Raw genomic sequence first — 20,095 nt, 5'->3', positions numbered from 1 at the left:
CTACTCCTCCGGGCCCTACTACTGCCGGTGCCGCTCATTAGCCTCATGCATATTCACTGCTTCTCCTCCCTACTGGAGTCTGTGATTAGTTGCAGTCAAACACGCCGCCAACCTGTGTGACAGCGTCTGACTGCAACCAATCGTACAGTAAAAATTAAATAAATAAATAAAAATTGACGTAGTGTCCCTCCATATTATGATATCCAGCACAGATAAAGAATTCGGCTACAGGCTGCAGGCTGTGTATCAAAATAAGAGAGACCCCATGTTCTCCTCCTCCTCCTCCTCCACCTCCTCCCACAAGTTCCCATGACGATTCAACTCTGCTACATCTGAAGATCACAGCGAGCGGCCATAGAACAGGACTGCCCGCTGTGAGCTCCAGAGAATGAATGAGCCGCACGATCAGCGATCACTTCACTCAAGTGATTCCTGGTCACAGCTGTGACCGTAAATAGCCTAAGTGAGATGATCACTGCTGAATACTCGGCTCATTCATTCTCTGTACAATAGACCCGCAGACTGGGCCTGTGATTGATTGCAGTCAGATGCACACAGGCTAGTGGCAACTCTGACTGCAACCAATCACAGATGAAAGCAGTGAATATGTCATGAAGGTAATGAGCAGCCTGGGATGTGGAGGAGGGGCTGAAGAAGTGTACAGCCGTGCCAGTGATTTGGTAAATATAGTGCGCCTGCTCCTATCCCCACCACCATTAAGTGCCAGCCAGATTTCCTGGATCAATTCTGGTCTAGAAACGGGTTTTTTATTAACCCACTTAGACCCGCCGATCCAAGGTATCTGTGAGTCCACCTGTCACTAGGTTGAAAAACCATGGCAAAAGCGCTGAAAAGAATTGACATGTTCATTCTCTTCATAACGCAGCAAAACTGGAGGTGGTTCACAAAACCATCAGGAAAATCCTGGAGCTGATTAGTGTGTGTGCATGAGATTTCAGAAATCTGATAGACTTTGCTGGGACTGTAAAAAGCAGTGTTTTATTAGCATGGATTTGCATAAAACTAGGGCAAATCTGTAGCTAAAAAATGCTGCAAAAACACCCAGTGTGAACATAGCCTAAAGGCTGCTTTACACACAGCGTTATCGTTATCGATCTCGTTCGTGATGTGACACGCCCAGATCGTTGCTACAATTTGCTGAGATCGCTCATAGGTCGTTTTCTAGCGGTCACACGTATACATCTCGTAAACGACGCTACATCATTCAGCGATTTTATATTGTTTGACCAAGGCGTTCGTGTGGACACCGTCACACAGCATTCCTCCCAACGATTCCGGCAATGTCAGAGGCGTATAATTGTCCATAGCATACACCCTACACCCTGGCGTGACACCAATCAGAGCGGAGGAGGCGTGGAGTATTGCTCGTAACGACACGTCCGCATCGCTGATGACGGACGCACTAACGATGTTGTTCGTCGTTGGCAGGGTGTCAAACGTAGCAATATGTCTGCTGCATTCTAAACAACGAACAATATTTTGAAAATGAACGAGGTATCAACGATTTTCGCTATTTTTACGATCGTTCGGAGTCGCTTGTTGGTGTCATACGCAACGACGTCGCTAACGATGACGGAAGTGCGTCACGAAAACCGTGACTCCGACGAAATATATCTTTTAAATGTACTTACGGCCCATTTACACACAACGATATCGCTAACGAGTTATCGTCGGGTTCACGGTGTTGGGGACGCACATCCGGCCTAGTTGTGTGTGACACCTTTTTGCAATCAGTAACAATCGCAAAAAGGTGGCAAATCGTTCGTCGTGTACACGTCGTTCATTTTTAAAAAATCGTTCCGCGTTTGGAACGCAGGTTGTTTGTCGTTCCTGTGGCAGCACACATCGCTATGTGTGACACCGCAGGAACGAGGAACAACATCGTACATGCGGCCGCCGGCAATGAGGAATGAAGGAGGTGGGCGGGATGTTCCGGCCGCTCATCTCCACCCCTCCGCTTTTATTGGGCGGCCGCTTAGTGACGCCATTGTGACGAAGAACGAACCTCGCCCTTAAAGGAGAGAGTGTTCGGCGGCCACAGCGACGTCTGTGAACAGGTAATTGCGTGTGACGCTGCCGTAGCGATATTGTTCGCTACGGCAGTGATCACCCCGTGACGCGCCACCAGCGTATGCGGGTGCTATCGCTCGCGACATCGCTAGCGATGTTGCAGCGTGTAAATCCAGCTTTAGACCCTGTGCGCACTTGCCGGTTTTTGCCGCAGATTTCCTGCGGATTTGCTGCATGTTTCACTGCAGAAAATGTTCATAACATCTCTGCAGTGATTCACCAGCAAATCCTATGGGGAAAAAAAATGCTGTGTGCACTATGCGGATTTTGACAGCTGCATGTTTTGCTGCGGGATTCCCGGAGCAAAAACAATTGCATGTCCCTTCTTTTCCGCAGGTCCCTGCGGTTTCGAGGGCTGGCAGATCAATCACCTGCTGACTCTGGGTCGGCTGAGGATTGATCCCCGGTATCTGGACAGATGCTGCAACCCATATAGAGTTTATGGGGAACAGAATCTGGCCCAAAGGGGTAGGAGCAAGCGCTTCCTACTCACCGATGACCGGGCAGCTGTCACACTGCTTTCATCTTCCAGAGCCGGCTCATTATTCCAACTCGTATTCACTCCTTCCCTGCTCACCGGTAGCTGTGATTGGTTGCAGGCAGACACCCCCCCCACACTGAGTGACAGCTCTCTCAGTGCAACCAATCACAGCTGCCGGTGGATGGGTCTATAGCGTACAGTAAAATAAATACATTTAAAAAAACGACGTGCGCCCCCCCCCCCCCCCCCCCCCCAATTTTGATAACCAGCTAGGATAAAGCCTCACAGCTGGGGGCTGGTATTCTCAAGGTAGGGAGCCCCATGGAATTGGGAGCCCCCCAGCCTAAAAAATATCAGCCAGCAGCCGTCCGGAATTGCTGCATCTTCCCGTTGCCGTAATGTGGTGGCAATCTGGGTAATGCAGTAGTTAATGGCAGCAGCCCATAGCTGCCACTAAGTCCTAGTTTAATGATGGCAGACGTCTATATGACACCCCCTCATCACTAAACTGTAAGTGAAAGTAAATAAGCACAAACACCCCAATAATCCTTTATTTGAAATAAAAGAGAAAAAAGCCCCCTCTTTCACCACTTTATTAAACCCTAATAACCAGCCCTCCATGTCCGATGTAATCCACAAGATGTCCCACGACGCTTCCAGCTCTGCTACACCTGGCACTCATAGTGAGCGCCATAGACCATGACTGCTCACTGTGAGGGTCAGGATGCAAGTGAAGTGACTTCACTGATGTGCTTTGCAGTGACAGGTGGAGGACTCCAGCGGTCACTGCACATCAGCTGACTGAAGTCACTGCTGATCTTATACTCGCCTTCTCCTGCGAGGCTGCCTCCGGACACTGCTCTCCTGCTTCCAGGCCGGCTCATGCATATGCAGTGCACAGCTGACCCGCAAACAGCAGAGTGCCGGAGGCAGCCGGGTGGGACAAAAGCACGGCCCGGAGACTTCAGCACCACGGACAGCAGGAGCAGGGAAAAGTGTGAAATCCCGCAGGGAACAACCTGTGGCAATTCCGCAACAATCCGCAACATACCGCATGCGGATTTCGGTGCAGATTTTTTGCGTTTTTTTTTTTTGTTTTTTTTTTTCATGCAGGTGCGGTAATCTTTCAGACCCTGCGTAATTTTCTTAAGAAAATTTCATTTTTCTAGTGCGTACAGGGTCTAAAGGGTGCTTTACACGCTTCGACATCGCTAACGATATATCGTCGGGGTCACTGTGTTTGTGACGCACATCCGGCGTCGTTAGTGACATCGCAGCGTGTAACACCTCTGAGCGACCTAAAACGATCGCTAAAAAGGTAAAAATCGTTGGTATTGGAGAGGTCGCGCCAACACCAAAAATCGTTGACAGGTGAGTAGCGAGGTTGTTTGTCGTTCCTGCGGCAGCACACATCGTTTTGTGTGACACCGCAGGAACGAGGAAACTCACCTTACCTGCGTCCCCCCGGCAATGAGGAAGGAAGTAGGTGGGCGGCATGTTCGTCCCGCTCATCTCCGCCCCTCCTCTGCTATTGGGCGGCCGCTTAGTGACGTGCTATGACTCCGAACTAACTGCCCCCTTAGAAAGGAGGCGGTTCGCCGGTCACAGCGACGTCGCTAGGCAGGGAAGTATGTGTGACGGGTGTAAGCGATGTTGTGCGACACGGGCAGCGATTTGTCCGTGTCGCACAACCGACGGGGGCTGGTACGCTCGCTAGCGATATCGGTACCGATATCGCAGCGTGTAAAGCACCCTTTAGTCTTGAGGAAAAAAAACTGGTGTCAATTGAGAAGTCATGTGACTTCACTGTCCCAGCCAGTCGTGGCAGGGCCCCATGGATGAAACTACTAAGAATACATAATACCTATTCCCAATAAAGTAGCAGATTAGCGTACCAAAGCACTGGCCAAGTGTCCAACAGAAAACCTACAATGTAAGCAAATGAGGTAACAAAGCCGCTAAATAATACACATCAGACAGTGATGCTTCTAAACTAAAAACATATGTCCATCTAATAGATGATTAGTCCAAGAAAGACATAGCAAACTACTGGTAATAAATATGAAAAGAAATATATTTAGTTTATTGATAATGAATAATTAATAACATATAATAGAAAGGTCTGCTAAAAATAATTTCAAGGAAAACCTGACACACGTGACAACCCAAAAATATAGTTATGTTATTATTTTTTTTCATAATCAATAAATTTATATTTCTTTACATATTTATTACTGGTGGTTTATTTCTTATCGTTCTCTTGGGCTAATCATCCATTAGATTTGACATGTCTTTTGGGTTTAGATTGTAGTATTGGTTATACCACTACTGTTGTTTTTATTAGTGGAATGTTTTCAGTTATGTTTCAGACAGCAATACTTGCATGCCCCAATGAGTGTTTCACATTAGCTTCTTCTAGGTGTATGCTAGAGATAATAAAGCAAATCGTGCAGTATAGTGTTATAATGTAATACAAGACATTAACTGTGCTCTTTACTCTGTTGTAGCTTTTAGATGCTTCTCTACCTCTACAACGGCCTTTACAGCCTTCTGACCTCACCTTGACTCATATACATTGGCGAAGGGACCAGCAGACCAATCAGCTGTTTGTTAGTTTAACCCTCCACTGGAGCCATTCTATGGACAACATTCGCCACTTTCGCATATACAGTCGTGGTGTTACATGTCATCGAGCGCCAGACGCACAGCCTCATCTTCTTGGGTTGGCGCATGCTTGCATTTACCGTGTGGTTGATCTAGCTGTACCAAATCCATGCCCATCAGCTCCTGGCAGAATCGAGTTTACCGTCCAGCCTGTTAATAAGGATACTGTGGAAGTCTTACCTCCAGTGTGGGGGCATCTGGCCCTGGAATTTGTGGAGCAGACGCACACTGAAGTCTAACATATAATGCACTTTTTTTTAGCACATAAATAAACGGGATGATTTTTTTTTTTTCTTTAAAATGAAATGTACCTGTACTAGTAACTATACAAGAAAAGGAATTAAAGTCCATAGTTATGCTATATATTAATACTACTACAAATTCAGATATCCATCATTGTACGCTATATGCTGTAATCACTTAGGTTGAAAGAACACATATATCTCATGTTTATCAGTTTTCAGAGCAATTATATAGGAGTTAATATAATTCTAGTAATTTATGACAAGTATTACTAGATAAGTCTCTAGCAGTTTGTTTGCTCTTTTTATATATTCTGGAATATGACTTTCCATAGTTTTATCTAGTCTGACTGGCCCCGCAGATAATGGATTATATCCAACCAAACCCTGCAATTTCTGCAGGATATCTAACAGGTGTTCAGACCTTCCAACTCCACCTTGGGAGATAAGACCCTGCTGGTGGTGTCTGGTATTGAAGACAAATGCACACTCAGCTGAGACAGACATTATGGAGGAGCTGGGGGGGACAGCTGTTGGTCAAATGAGTATTTACCACCTACTATCTAATTATACGGGCACCTTTTCTTTATCGTTCCTTTGGGAGACCCAGACCATGGGTGTTTAGCTTCTGCCTCCGGAGGACACACAAAGTACTACACTAAAAAGTGTAGCTCCTCCCTCTGAGCTTATACACCCCCTGGTAGCCAGTCCTAGCCAGTTTATTGCTTTGTGTCAGGAGGCAAACATCCACACATGCATTCTCATCTGATTTGTTTGACTTTTGGAAAGAGTTTGAAGAAAAGCGGGTCCATGTCTGGACTCCCGGCACGTCCCTTCTCACCCCACTGTGTTGGCGGTGTTGTTAAGGTTGATTTACAAGGCTGCAGCCTTACATGCCGCGCTCCTTCACCATCCCTTCTGGGCTCTGGCTTGAAGTGGGAGCCAGCACGGTCTCCATGCCTGGCAGGAGTCCGGTCTCCATCCACAGCCCCTTGAGGATTCTGTTGGACCGGAGCACTCATCCCCAGGGACATGGCCCTGCGTCTCAGCAGCTAAGTACCTGAGACGTTTATGTTGGGGGTCCCGGTTCTTTATTGTAAGGGGAGAGTATGCTGTATGTGATTGTTTTAACTTTTCCGGCGGGTTCTCTAGCTTTTCCCTGCCCTCGCATGTCACTCATGCAGAGGGACAGGTTCGGCTCCTCCCGGCAGCCGTTCTACACAGGGGAGGGACACTCCCCACTGCTGGGGCGTCCCTCCTTCCCTGCAGGGCTCTATAGCCCTCCAGTTCCCGCTCTTTTATAGGAACGCCCCTAGTCCCGCCCCCTCTCATTTCTCAGGCAGAGTTCACTCTGCTCTGGGACATCCTGCATTCTGCATCTCTGCTGAGGTGCTGCGCTCTTGGGGACCGGGCTTCGGGATCTGGAGGGCACACAACACCGCGCTCAGCGGTCTGGTAAGCCACAGCCGGTCTCCGGTTGTGGACCTCTGTATATTCTCCCTGGGGTTCATTCTCTGCAAAGCCCCCACTCCAGCAGCATGTCTCACACAAGGAGCAAGGCTCCAAAGCTTTATTCTGCATGCACTGCATGTAAGCTCCTGCTGCCTGAGCCGAGCATTTATCCACACTGTGATGGTTGCTCTAACTTGGCGGTGCCACAGCCTGGAGTCTCACCCCCAGTGGTCTCTCAGGCTGCTGCTGCACCTGTGATTGAATCCCCGGCCTGGGTAGAGTCCTTTTCTAGGTCCATATCCCAGTCATTTGCTGAGTCCATGGGACTTTTGCCCAGGACTTTGATGAATATGCATCAGCCCCCCTCTCAGGGTGCCTCTAATACTCTTGACAGAGGACTCCTATCCTCTGACCTCCGTCCATCAGAGCTCACGGAGGATTCATCATCTGATCCCAGACCCCGTCCTTCTAAGAGAAGGCGCAGGGTTTCCTCCCCCTCCTCATCCCACGGCTCTGTCTCAAGAGCTGACTCTCAAGATGAGGAGGATGCCCTCACTGGGGGCTCGGAGGCTATGTATCCCATCGATTTCTCTGAGGGTGACTCAGATCTTATTGATTTGATTGCTTCTATTAATTCTGTGCTGGATCTCAATCCGCCAGTATCAGAGGAGCAACTCTCTTTGGCAGAAAAACCTCAGTTTACCTCGCCTAAGAGAGTGAAGAGTGTGTTCTTTAACCACTCTAGTTTTCAGACCGCTGTGACCAAACCCAGGGCCTGCCCTGACAAACGCTTTCCAAAGCGTGGTTCTGATGACCGGTTTCCATTTCCACCTGAGGTGGTCAAGGAGTGGTCTCACTCCCCAAAGGTAGCCTAGACACCGGAGGGTCTATCAGCCCGGACCGTTGTGTCGGTGGCTGACGGCACCTCCCTTAAGGATTCCACTGACCGTCAGATTGACCTTCTGGCCAAATCTGTGTACGAAGCTGCGGGGGCCGCGTTTTCCCCGACTTTTGCAGCAGTGTGGGCTCTCAAAGCCATCTCTGCTTCTCTAGAGGAGATGCATTCCCTCACCAAGGAATCTATGCCTGAGATGGTTACCTTAAATGCTCAGGCTTCAGCCTTTTCATCTTATGCCATGTCTGCCATGCTAGAGGCTGCTCACCGCACTGCGGTGGCTTCAGCTAATTCTCTTGTTATCCGCAGGATTTTGTGGCTTCGAGAGTGGAAGGCAGATGCTTCTTCCAAGAAGTTTCTTGCTGGGCTCCCTTTCGCTGGTTCACGGCTGTTTGGTGAACAGCTGGATGAAATCATTAAAGAAGCTACTGGCGGGAAGAGTACTTCCATGCCATAAACTAAGACCAGGAAACCCGCCCAGGGTAGGAATCAATCGAGGTTTCGTTCCTTTCGTTCCTCCAACTGGTCATCCTCTAAGCCTTCTGCCTCGTCCGCTAACTCAGCCAAGGATCAGAAATCCAACTGGCGCCCAAAAGCGCGTACGCAGAAGACCGCAGGAGGTTCTGCCACTAAGGCAGCTTCCTCAGGACTCACGGCCCGCTTCAGCCACGTCCTTAGTCGGTGGCAGGCTCTCCCACTTTGGCGACGCTTGGTTAAATCAGGTCTCCGATCAGTGGGCGAGAGACATCATATCTCACGGCTACAGGATAGAATTCTCTTCCAGCCCTCCAAACAGATTTTTTCTCTCAACTCCCCCCTGCTCCAAGGCTGCCGCCTTCTCGCAGGGTGTGGCGTCCTTGCAGGCAAACGGAGTGATTGTCCCAGTTCCCGATCAGGAACGGTTCAGAGGTTTTTACTCAAATCTCTTTCTAGTTCCAAAAAAGGACTGTACCTTCCGGCCTATCCTTGATCTCAAGCTTCTCAACAAGCATGTCCGGGTGCGGCATTTTCGCATGGAGTCTCTGCGATCAGTCATTGCCTCTATGACCCAAGGGGAGTTCCTGGCGTCCATCGACATCAGAGATGCCTATCTACATGTGCCAATCGCAGTGTCACATCAGCGTTGGTTACGTTTTGCGATAGGAGAGGATCATTTCCAATTCGTGGCTCTCCCCTTCGGGTTAGCCACGGCCCCTCGGGTATTCACCAAGGTCATGGCGGCAGTGATTGCGGTCCTGCACCTCCAGGGGTTAGCAGTGCTTCCTTATCTGGACGACCTTCTGGTCAATGGTCCATCCAGCGCAGACTGTCAGCGGAGTGTTTCGCTCACTCTCGCCACCCTAGCCCAATTCGGGTGGATTGTCAATCTTCCCAAATCCACTCTGACTCCGACCCAGAGTCTCGCGTACCTAGGGATGCAGTTCGAGACTTTGCCGGCACTTGTGAAGTTGCCCTTAATCAAACAGCAGTCTCTCCGGCTAGCGGTGCGCTCTCTCCTGAGGCCCCGCCGTTATTCCCTCAGGCGCCTGATGCAGGTGCTGGGTCAAATGGTGGCTTCCATGGAGGCGGTTCCCTTTGCCCAGTTCCATCTGCGTCCTCTGCAGCTGGACATTCTCCTCTGTTGGGACAAGCGGCCTTGCTCCTTACAGACGTTAGTGGCTCTGTCGCCACGGACCAGGACCTCTCTTCAGTGGTGGCTTCGACCCCTCTCCCTGTCCCAAGGGCGCTCCTTCCTGGCTCCGTCCTGGGTGATTCTCACCACGGATGCCATCCTATCCGGCTGGGGAGCGGTACATCTCCACCACAGAGGACAGGGCACTTGGACTCCGTCCGAGTCAGCCCTTTCAATCAATGTGCTGGAAACCAGAGCTGTGCTTCTAGCTCTCCTAGCCTTTCACCACCTGTTGGCGGGCAGGCACATTCGAGTCCAGTCAGACAACGCGACAGCGGTTGCCTACATCAATCACCAAGGCGGGACACGCAGCCGCCTGGCAATGTTGGAGGTCCAACGCATTCTTCAATGGGCGGAGGACTCCAAGTCCACCATATCCGCAGTCCACATCCCTGGCGTAGAAAACTGGGAGGCAGATTATCTCAGCCGTCAATCCGTGGACGGTGGCGAGTGGTCTCTGCACCCGGCAGTGTTTCAGTCAATCTGCCGCAAGTGGGGCACTCCGGACGTGGACCTAATGGCATCCCGTCACAACAACAAGGTTCCGGTTAAGTGGCTCGCTCCCACGATCCTCAGGCCTTCGCCGCAGACGCTCTGGTTCAAGACTGGTCCCAGTTTCGTCTGTCCTACGTGTTTCCCCGTCTAGCTCTCTTGCCCAGAGTCCTGCGCAAGATCAGAATGGAGGGCCGTCGAGTCATCCTCATTGCACCGGACTGGCCCAGGCGAGCTTGGTATCCGGACCTGCTCCAACTGTCCGTGGAGATGCCATGGCATCTTCCGGACCGTCCAGACCTGCTCTCGCAAGGTCCGTTTTTCCGCCCGAATTCTGCGGCACTCAAATTAACGGTGTGGCTCTTGAGTCCTGGATTTTGACGGCTTCTGGTATTCCTCCTGAAGTCATCTCCACTATGACTCGGGCCCGTAAGTCTTCCTCCGTCAAGATCTATCACAGGACTTGGAAAATTTTCCTTTCCTGGTGTCGCTCTTCCGGCCATTCTCCTTGGCCATTTTCGTTGCCGACCCTTCTGTCTTTTTTACAGTCCGGTCTGCAGCTAGGACTGTCTCTCAACTCTCTCAGGGGACAAGTCTCAGCTCTATCAGTGCTGTTCCAGCGGCGTCTCGCCCGGCTGGCTCAGATCCGCACCTTCATGCAAGGTGCGTCTCACATCATTCCGCCTTATCGGCGGCCCTTGGATCCCTGGGATCTTAACTTGGTCCTCACGGTATTGCAGAAGCCCCCCTTTGAGCTTCTTAGGGAGGTTTCTTTGTATCGTCTTTCTCAAAAGGTGGCCTTTCTAGTTGCCATAACTTCTCTCAGGAGAGTCTCTGATTTGGCTGCGCTCTCCTCGGAGTCACCTTTTTTGGTTTTTCACCAAGACAAAGTAGTTCTCCGTCCGACCCCGGACTTTCTTCCTAAGGTGGTCTCTCCCTTCCACCTTAACCAGGCTATTTCCTTGCCTTCCTTCTGTCCGGCCCCTGTTCATCGCTTTGAGAAAGCGCTGCATACTCTAGATCTGGTGCGTGCTCTCCGGATTTATGTGGCTCGCACCGCTGCTCTTAGGCGGTGCACCTCTCTTTTTGTGCTAACCACAGGGCGGCGCAAGGGTCTCTCTGCTTAGGGTCTCTAAGCCGACCTTGGCCCGTTGGATTAGATCGACCATTTTGGACGCCTACCAGAGTACTCAGGTGCCTCCCCCGCCGGGGATCAAAGCACACTCGACCAGAGCTGTCGGTGCCTCTTGGGCTTTTAGGCACCAGGCTACGGCTCAACAAGTCTGTCAGGCTGCCACTTGGACTAGCCTGCATACCTTTTCGAAGCACTACCAAGTGCATGCTCATTCTTCGGCAGATGCGAGCTTGGGCAGACGCATCCTTCAGGCGGCTGTCGCCCACTTGTGAAGTTAGGCTCCGCCTACTTCTTAGTTTTTTCTGTTTATTCCCACCCAGGGACAGCTTTGGAACGTCCCATGGTCTGGGTCTCCCAAAGGAACGATGAAGAAAAAGAGAATTTTGTTACTTACCGTAAATTCTTTTTCTTATAGTTCCGTATTGGGAGACCCAGCTCCCTCCCTGTTGCCTGTTGGCAATTTTCTTGTTCCGTGTGTTATCACCGGCTGTTGTCGTGGACAGAGTCTCCGGTTGTTCCGGTTCTTACTCGGTTCTACTTGTGGGTGGCTATTCTCTTTCAGCTTTTGCACTAAACTGGCTGGGTCTGCTCACCAGGGGGTGTATAAGCTCAGAGGGAGGAGCTACACTTTTTAGTGTAGTACTTTGTGTGTCCTCCGGAGGCAGAAGCTAAACACCCATGGTCTGGGTCTCCCAATACGGAACTATAAGAAAAAGTATTTATGGTAAGTAACAAAATTCTCTTTTTTACAGAATTTTGAAAATATTGTACATTTATGGAATATCCACTAAATTTGCCATAAATTTGTGATAGATGCAGATCTCTTATCACTCTCACTCAATATTCGGCAATGAGACCCAATTCACTAGATAGATGTTGATCTCAGCAGTAGGTAGGTGCAGTAGTAGCATCTATCATACATTTTAGAGCTTATCTTGTGAATATGCCATAATGTGTTGGATATACACATTTAACTGGAAAGAATTCCTTTCCTGAAGACTCCTCTGTTCCTTGAATACCAATTCTTTATAGGCACCGCATATATATTACATGTGGTTAAGATCTCCTTTTATATTTTCCAAATCCTCATTATAAGTCGGTCCTCCCACACCATGTATTAATCTAGTCGCCTATCTTTGAAGGCTCTGCGGCTTTTCTATGTCTCAACTGAATGCTGTTGTTTGAGACATTGTCTTCTGAGAGATTTATATAGGCAATATTTTATTTGGATCCTAGAATTTTAATCTCTTGCCCATGTTCCCGTCTATTCATAGATTTATTTTTGGTTGCTCAGTTTACAACTGTATTTGTTTCACACAGGACTGCAGGCCTGGTCCGTTCTGCTTTGTCCATTTTGAGTCCATCAGACTCTTGAACACTGTGTGTAGAATTATTAGGCAAATTAGTATTTTGATCACATGATAATTTTTATACATGTCCTACTCCAAGCTGTATAGGCTTGAAAGCCAACAACCAATTAAGTAAATCAGATGATGTGCATCTCTGTAATGAGGAGGGGTGAGGTGTAATGACATCAACCCCCTATATAAGGTGTGCTTAATTATTAGGCAACTTCCTTTCCTTTGGCAAAATGGGTCAGAAGAGAGATTTGAAAAGTCCAAAATTGTGAGATGTCTTGCAGAGGGATGCAGCAGTCTTGAAATTGCCAAACTTTTGAAGCGTGATCACCAAACAATCAAGCGTTTCATAGCAAATAGCCAACAGAGTCGCAAGAAGCGTGTTGGGCAAAAAAGGCGCTAAATAACTGCCCATGAATTGAGGAAAATCAAGCGTGAAGATGCCATTTGCCACCAGTTTGGCCATATTTCAGAGAACCTGTGGTCCCTCATAAAATGTGAGATCTACAGGAAGGGAAAACAGTACACCTCTCGGAACAGTGTCTGGAGGCTGTGGTGGCTGCTGCACGCAATGTTGATCGTAAACAGATCAAGCAACTGACAGAATCTATGGATGGTAGGCTGTTGAGTGTCATCATAAAGAAAGATGGCTATATTGGTCACTAATTTTTTTGGGTTTTGTTTTTGCATGTCAAATGTTTTTTATTTCTAAATTTTGTGCAGTTATATTGGTTTACCTGGTAAAAATAAACAAGTGAGATGGGAATATTTGGTTTTTATTAAGTTGCCTAATAATTGTGCACAGTAATGCGGGCGTCACACGAGACGATATATCGTGCGATCGCACCCGCCCTCGTCGTTTGTGTGTCATGGGCAATTAGTTGCCCATGGCGCACAAAGTCGTTAAACCCCCGTCACACGTACTTATCTGCTGAGCTACATCGCTGTGGGCGGCGAACATCCACTTCCTGAAGTGGGAGGGACGTTCGGCGTCACAGCGACGTCACACAGCGTAAACTTAAACATTCTGCCCACCTCCTTCCTTCTGCATTGCCGGCGGGACGCAGGTAAGCTGTGTTGATCGTTCCTGGGGTGTCACGCGGAGCGATGTGTGCTGCCCCGGGTACGATGAACAACCGGCGCAGAGAAGAAGAAACAACTTTTTGAAAATGAGCGACGTGTCAACTAGCAACGATAAGGTGAGTATTTTTGCTCGTTCACCGTCGCTCGTAGCTGTCACACGCTACGATATATCAAACGATGCCGGGGATGTGCGTCACTTACGACGTGACCCCGCCGACATATCGCACGATATATCGTCTCGTGTGACTCCCGCATAATAGTTACCTGCACAAACAGATATCCTCCTAAGATAGCCAAAACTAAAAAAAAAAACACTCCAACTTCCAAAAATATTAAGCTTTGATATTTGAGTCTTTTGGGTTGATTGAGAACATAGTTGTTGATCAATAATACTTGCCTAATAATTCTGCACACAGTGTATATGTTTAGCAGGGACTTGGTAGTGAAATAGCTGCCTGATTGTCAATGAATATAATATATTAAGTATAAAATATTATACCCGAAAAGCTATAATGCAATTCTCCCTGCTGTTGTATCTACATAGAATCACCCTACAATATGTTTTATACATCCGTGAATGGAAATCGCTAAACAAAGTGAGTTTTATTGAAGATGTTATTTTTAAGACAGTTACTGGCCCATCTGTCTTCATAACTCCTGTAGAATTTAGTAAAAATGGCAGCTCGCATACAGCCTCCTCCACTGCATGTGGCTGCGATAGGTGGTCAGATATGTGCTCTTTTAAGTTCTAAGTTATATTACAGTTTTTTATGCAAATCTGAAATTATAAATTATTTGATACATATCTGGTGTACTTTATGCCATTTTTTTAAGTATAAAGAAAACCTCTGCACAAGAGTTTCTTTTTCTATAATGTCCTTTCTAAGATGTTTTTGTATGCCACGTATGGATAAATAAGTGATTGTGGTCTCATTAATTGTCAGTCCTCTCACATTTCCCCTTCCCATCATTTTTTGTTTCAGTAACACATGAATAGCAATTCTTTTTTACTTTTTCAGAACCTCTGAAAGGTAAACTTTGGTATTTTAGTTTACTCTTAATGTACAAAAGTGTGGGAAATATGCATTTTACTGCACGAAATGTCACAATGACTGTTTTTAAGAAAAAAAAAATCATTTCTTTTGAGTAATATACAAATGACAGGTTCATTTGTAGCATGTACTTATCCAGTTTAGCGATCCCACAGTTGAAATATTACAATTTATTATGGAATTGTGCAAAGTGCTATTTCTTATGTGACCAGCTATAATATTTCATAATAAAAGTTTTTGTAATGTATTTGTTTACATTTCTAGTATGGCTGTAATGCTAAGTTCAGACAAGCTCATGAAAATCTTGCGTTGTTCACCAAAGAACATTAATTACCATTAGTCCACTTATGATTTGTCTGGCAAGACACAAACAGAAAAACTTGAGCTTTAAATTAATATTGATGTTCTGTACCTTAAGAAGCTTCATTCCTCAACATTGACATTAAAACATGAACGCTATGTGCCCATGGACATAAGATGGTGCGGTATCTCCCAGAAAAACACACCAAAACTTTGGTGCGTTTTTGTATCCGTTTTTGGTGCGGAATTTGATGCGGATTTTGGTGCGGATCGAAACCACTGTACACAGTTGTGTGTATGAATAAAGCTAGGATTAGGTTGAGGGGAAAAAAAAATTCTTGATGTCATGTCAAGTATGCACCAAAAAACGCAGGAACACTACCCTGTTGGCAAAGACCTGCGGATTTGCTTTGGATTTTTGACCTCACATTCACTTGCATGGGCTAAATCCACAGGAATAATTGACATGCTGCAGATTTTTCCTCAGGGAAATCCGCACTATTTCCGCAGCGGAAAAAAAACGCAGCATGGGCACAAGATTTCCTTAACTCCATAGAAATTTGCTGGGGACTCACTGTACTGCATATTTTTGAGAAATCCGTGGCAAATCCGCAAAAAAAGGTAGCGAATTCCGCGATAAATCCGCAGCGTGAGCACAGGGCCTAAGAAGCAAAAGTTAATTAGAAAAAAGACTGACTGAAACACCTATATGTGTGAATTAGGTGCTAGCGTAAAATACATGACTATAATTAAGATAATAAGCTGCACACTAACCACTAAATATAAACATGAAAAATGGTAAAGCATTACTGCTATAGGGATACTACGGTATGAACAATGAAATATATATATATATATATATATATATATATATATATATATATATATATATATATATATATATATATATATATATATATATAATATTAGTGGTTAGTGTGCAGCTTATTTTCTTTATTATAGTCATGTATTTTTATCTAGCACCTAATTCACACATATAGGTGTTCCAGTCTGTCTTTTTTCTGAGTAGCATGCATTTTCTTCTGGCTCAGAACCCAGAACTTCGTCTTATTACCAGACTCTATTTATGATCCTATATAGCCAGGAGCCTGTCTGCCCACACTTGCAGATTTTTAATAGCACATAGAGAGGCATAAGACTGTGTGCGCACTTTGCTTTTTTCATGCGTTTCCGAAGTGTTTTGAACTGCAGCGTTTTAATGCCAAAATGCTTGCGTTTTGATTTTCAAGCAAAGTCTATGGGAAATAGGCCTTTCTTGTGCGCACAATGTAGTTATAAACGCTGCGTTTCAGTTGCAGAAAATTTGTCAAAATCTCTGCGTTTAAGGCCCCTTTCACACGTCAGTGATTCTGGTACGTTTGTGCTTTTTTTTTTTTTAAACGTACCAGAATCACTGACATACGCAGACCCATTTTAATCAATGGGTCTGCTCACATATCAGTGATTTCTTTGTCGCTCCATTGGGAGACCCAGACAATTGGGGTGTATAGCTATGCCTCCGGAGGCCACACAAAGTATTACACTAAAAGTGTAAAGCCCCTCCCCTTCTGCCTATACACCCCCCGTGCTCACGGGCTCCCCAGTTTTTATGCTTTGTGCGAAGGAGGCAGACATCCACGCATAGCTCCACAGCTTAGTCAGCAGCAGCTGCTGACTAGGTCGATGGAAGAAAAGAGGGCCCATAGCAGGGCCCCCAGCATGCTCCCTTCTCACCCCACTTTGTCGGCGGTGTTGTTAAGGTTGAGGTACCCATTGCGGGTACACAGGCAGGAGCCACATGCTGTTTTCCTTCCCCATCCCTTAATGGGCTCTGGGTGAAGTGGGAACCGGATCGGTCTCCAGGCACTGGGACCGTGCTCCCTCCGCAGCCCCTGGGAATCTGCTGGATAGGAGCCGGGTATCGTCAGGGACAAGGCCCTGCTACTGTGAGGTACTCTGTGTCCCCGTGGGGACAGCGCATGGAGCGCTGGTGCCATACACATTGCAGCACTGCTGGGTGTGTTAGTGCGCCGGGGACTATCGCGCATGGAGCGCTTGTGCCATACACTTTCCAGCACTGCTGGGTGTGTTAGTGCGCCGGGGACTATCGCGCATGGAGCGCTTGTGCCAGACACTTTCCAGCACTGCTGGAGGTGTTAGTGCGCCGGGGGACTACCGCGCGGCCGCGCTTATTGCCGGCCGCGCTTATAACTTTAGTCCCCGGCTTCTGCGGCCTAGTGTCGTTTATTCCCGCCCACAGGCCTGCCAGTCAGGGGAAGGGCGGGACGCTGCACAGATCGTCAGCGCCGAGGGCTGGAGCATACATTAGTATCCTCCTCCCTCCTCACTCCGTACACTGGGGCACTAGATTCCCGCACTTTTCTTGGGCACGCCCACGGTCCCCTCCTCCCCACAGAACGCCGGCAGCCATTCCTGTCAGCGATTCAGACGCTGGAGAGGAGAGACAACACAGGGAGACCCAGGCAGGGAATCTGGTGATCACACAACCGCTCTCAGTGGTCGGTAAGCAGCACCTGTGGTGCTGGCCCCACTGAGTACCGAAGTGTGTATATATATATATATAGGCTTATAGGCTATACATTTGCACTGTACGGTCGCTCTGTTGATTTTTGGCTATATACCCTTCTGGTTGTTCTCAGAGGAGACAACATGTCATCCGCAAAAAGCAAGGGTGCCAAAGCACAGGCGTACTTTGCAACCTGTACCTCTTGTACAGCTGTACTACCGGCAGGTTCCACTGACCCTCATTGTGTGCAATGCTCGGCCCCTGTGGCACTTACTCAGCCGGAGCCTCTGCTACAGGTGGCCCAAGTGGAACCACCTGCTACCACTGTCCAGGTGACAGGGACGGAGTTTGCAGCCTTTGCTGACAAACTGTCTGAGAGTATGGATAAATGGTCTGCTAAAATACTGGAAGCATTGCAGTCAAGACCGGTGATTCAGGCCCCGAGCACTGTCCAATCCTTGACCCCGGGTCCCCCTCATTTGGAACAGCAAAGTGCCCCTGGGGTAACCCATAGGTCACAGGGTGAGGTCTCTGACACGGACCGCAGTCCCAGGCCGCCCAAGCGGGGTCGCTGGGAAATTCCCTCCACTTCATCACACTGTTCAGGGTCCCAGCAGGGGGACTCTCTGGAGGATGAAGCGGAGGTATCAGATCAGGATTCTGATCCTGAGGCCGCTCTCAACCTAGATACACCTGAAGGTGACGCAGTAGTGAATGACCTTATAGCGACCATCAATCAGGTGTTGGATATTTCTTCCCCAGCTCCCCCAATTGAGGAGTCTGCTTCTCAGGAGAAATTCCGTTTCAGGTTTCCAAAGCGTACATTAAATATGTTTCTGAATCACTCTGACTTCAGAGAGGCAATCCAGAAAAACAGAGACTGTCCAGACAAGCGTTTTTCCAAGCGCCTTAAGGACACACGTTATCCCTTCCCCCCCGAGGTTGTTAAGGGCTGGACTCAGTGTCCTAAGGTGGATCCTCCAATCTCCAGACTGGCGGCTAGATCCATAGTTGCAGTGGAAGATGGGGCTTCACTCAAAGATGCCACTGACAGACAGATGGAACTATGGTTGAAATCCATCTATGAAGCTATAGGCGCGTCTTTTGCTCCAGCATTCGCAGCCGTATGGGCGCTCCAAGCTATCTCAGCTTGTCAGGCGCAGATTAATGCAGTAACACGTACATCTGCCCCGCAAGTGGTGTCCTTAACCAATCAGGCGTCGGCGTTTGCGTCCTACGCCATTAATGCTATCCTGGACTCGGTGAGCCGTACGGCGGTGGCATCCGCCAATTCGGTGGTACTCCGCAGGGCCATGTGGCTACGTGAATGGAAGGCAGACTCTGCTTCCAAAAAGTTCTTAACCGGTTTGCCATTGTCTGGCGACCGCTTGTTTGGTGAGCGATTGGATGAAATCATTAAACAATCCAAGGGAAAGGATTCATCCTTACCCCAGTCCAAACCAAACAGACCTCAACCACGGAAGGTACAATCGAGGTTTCGGTCCTTTCGAACCGCGGGCAGGTCTCAATTTTCCTCATCCAAAAGGCCTCAGAAAGGTCAGAGGAACTCCGATGCATGGCGGTCTAAGTCACGTCCTAAAAAGAACGCCGGAGGAACCGCTCCCAAAGCGGCCTCCTCATGACTTTCGGCCTCCTCAAACCGCATCCTCGGTCGGTGGCAGGCTCTCCCGCTTTTGCGACACCTGGCTGCCACAAGTAAAAGACCGATGGGTGAGAGACATTCTATCTCACGGTTACAGGATAGAGTTCAGCTCTCGTCCTCCGATTCGTTTCTTCAGAACATCTCCGCCCCACGAAAGAGCCGAGGCTCTTATGCAGGCGGTGGGCACCCTGAAGGCGGAAGGAGTGGTGATCCCTGTTCCTCTTCAGCAACGGGGTCACGGTTTTTACTCCAACTTGGTCGTGGTGTCAAAAAAGGACGGATCCTTCCGTCCCGTTCTGGACCTAAAACTGCTCAACAAGCATGTGAAAACCAGGCGGTTCCGGATGGAATCGCTCCGCTCCGTCATCGCCTCAATGTCCCAAGGAGATTTCCTGGCATCAATAGACATCAAAGATGCTTATCTCCACGTACCGATTGCACCAGAGCATCAGCGCTTCCTGCGCTTCGCCATAGGGGACGAACACCTTCAGTTCGTGGCACTGCCTTTTGGCCTGGCGACAGCCCCACGGGTCTTCACCAAGGTCATGGCAACAGTGGTGGCAATCCTACACTCTCAGGGACACTCGGTGATCCCTTACTTAGACGATCTCCTTGTCAAGGCACCCTCTCAAGGGGCATGCCAACACAGCCTGAACATTGCTCTGGAAACTCTCCAGACTTTCGGGTGGATCATCAATTTTCCAAAGTCAAATCTGACACCGGCCCAATCACTGACATATCTTGGCATGGAGTTTCATACTCTCTCAGTGATAGTGAAGCTTCCGCTGAACAAACAGCGTTCACTACAGACAGGGGTGCAATCTCTCCTTCATGGTCAGTCACACCCCCTGAGGCGCCTCATGCACTTCCTAGGGAAGATGGTGGCAGCAATGGAGGCAGTTCCTTTTGCGCAGTTTCATCTGCGCCCTCTTCAATGGGACATTCTCCGCAAATGGGACAGGAAGTCGACGTCCCTCGACAGGAACGT

The 20,095-nt window shown here is 48.3% G+C and overlaps 1 protein-coding gene across 1 annotated transcript in view; it reads left to right on the top strand.

Moving 5' to 3' along the window:
• Positions 1-14,864, top strand: part of ENGASE (endo-beta-N-acetylglucosaminidase) — a 127,958-nt gene extending 113,094 nt beyond the window's left edge. Inside the window, exon 15 of the mRNA XM_075349677.1 lies at positions 5,080-14,864. Within this exon, the coding sequence (XP_075205792.1) occupies positions 5,080-5,475 (396 nt within the window). The 3' untranslated portion in view covers positions 5,476-14,864. The remainder of the gene's footprint in view (positions 1-5,079) is intronic.
• Positions 14,865-20,095: the final 5,231 nt, after the last annotated feature.

The sequence above is a fragment of the Anomaloglossus baeobatrachus genome, chromosome 5 (assembly GCF_048569485.1).
Source record: "Anomaloglossus baeobatrachus isolate aAnoBae1 chromosome 5, aAnoBae1.hap1, whole genome shotgun sequence".
NCBI lineage: Eukaryota > Metazoa > Chordata > Amphibia > Anura > Aromobatidae > Anomaloglossus > Anomaloglossus baeobatrachus.
Note: the sequence above shows the minus strand (reverse complement) of the source record. Positions and strands in the feature narration are given on the sequence as shown.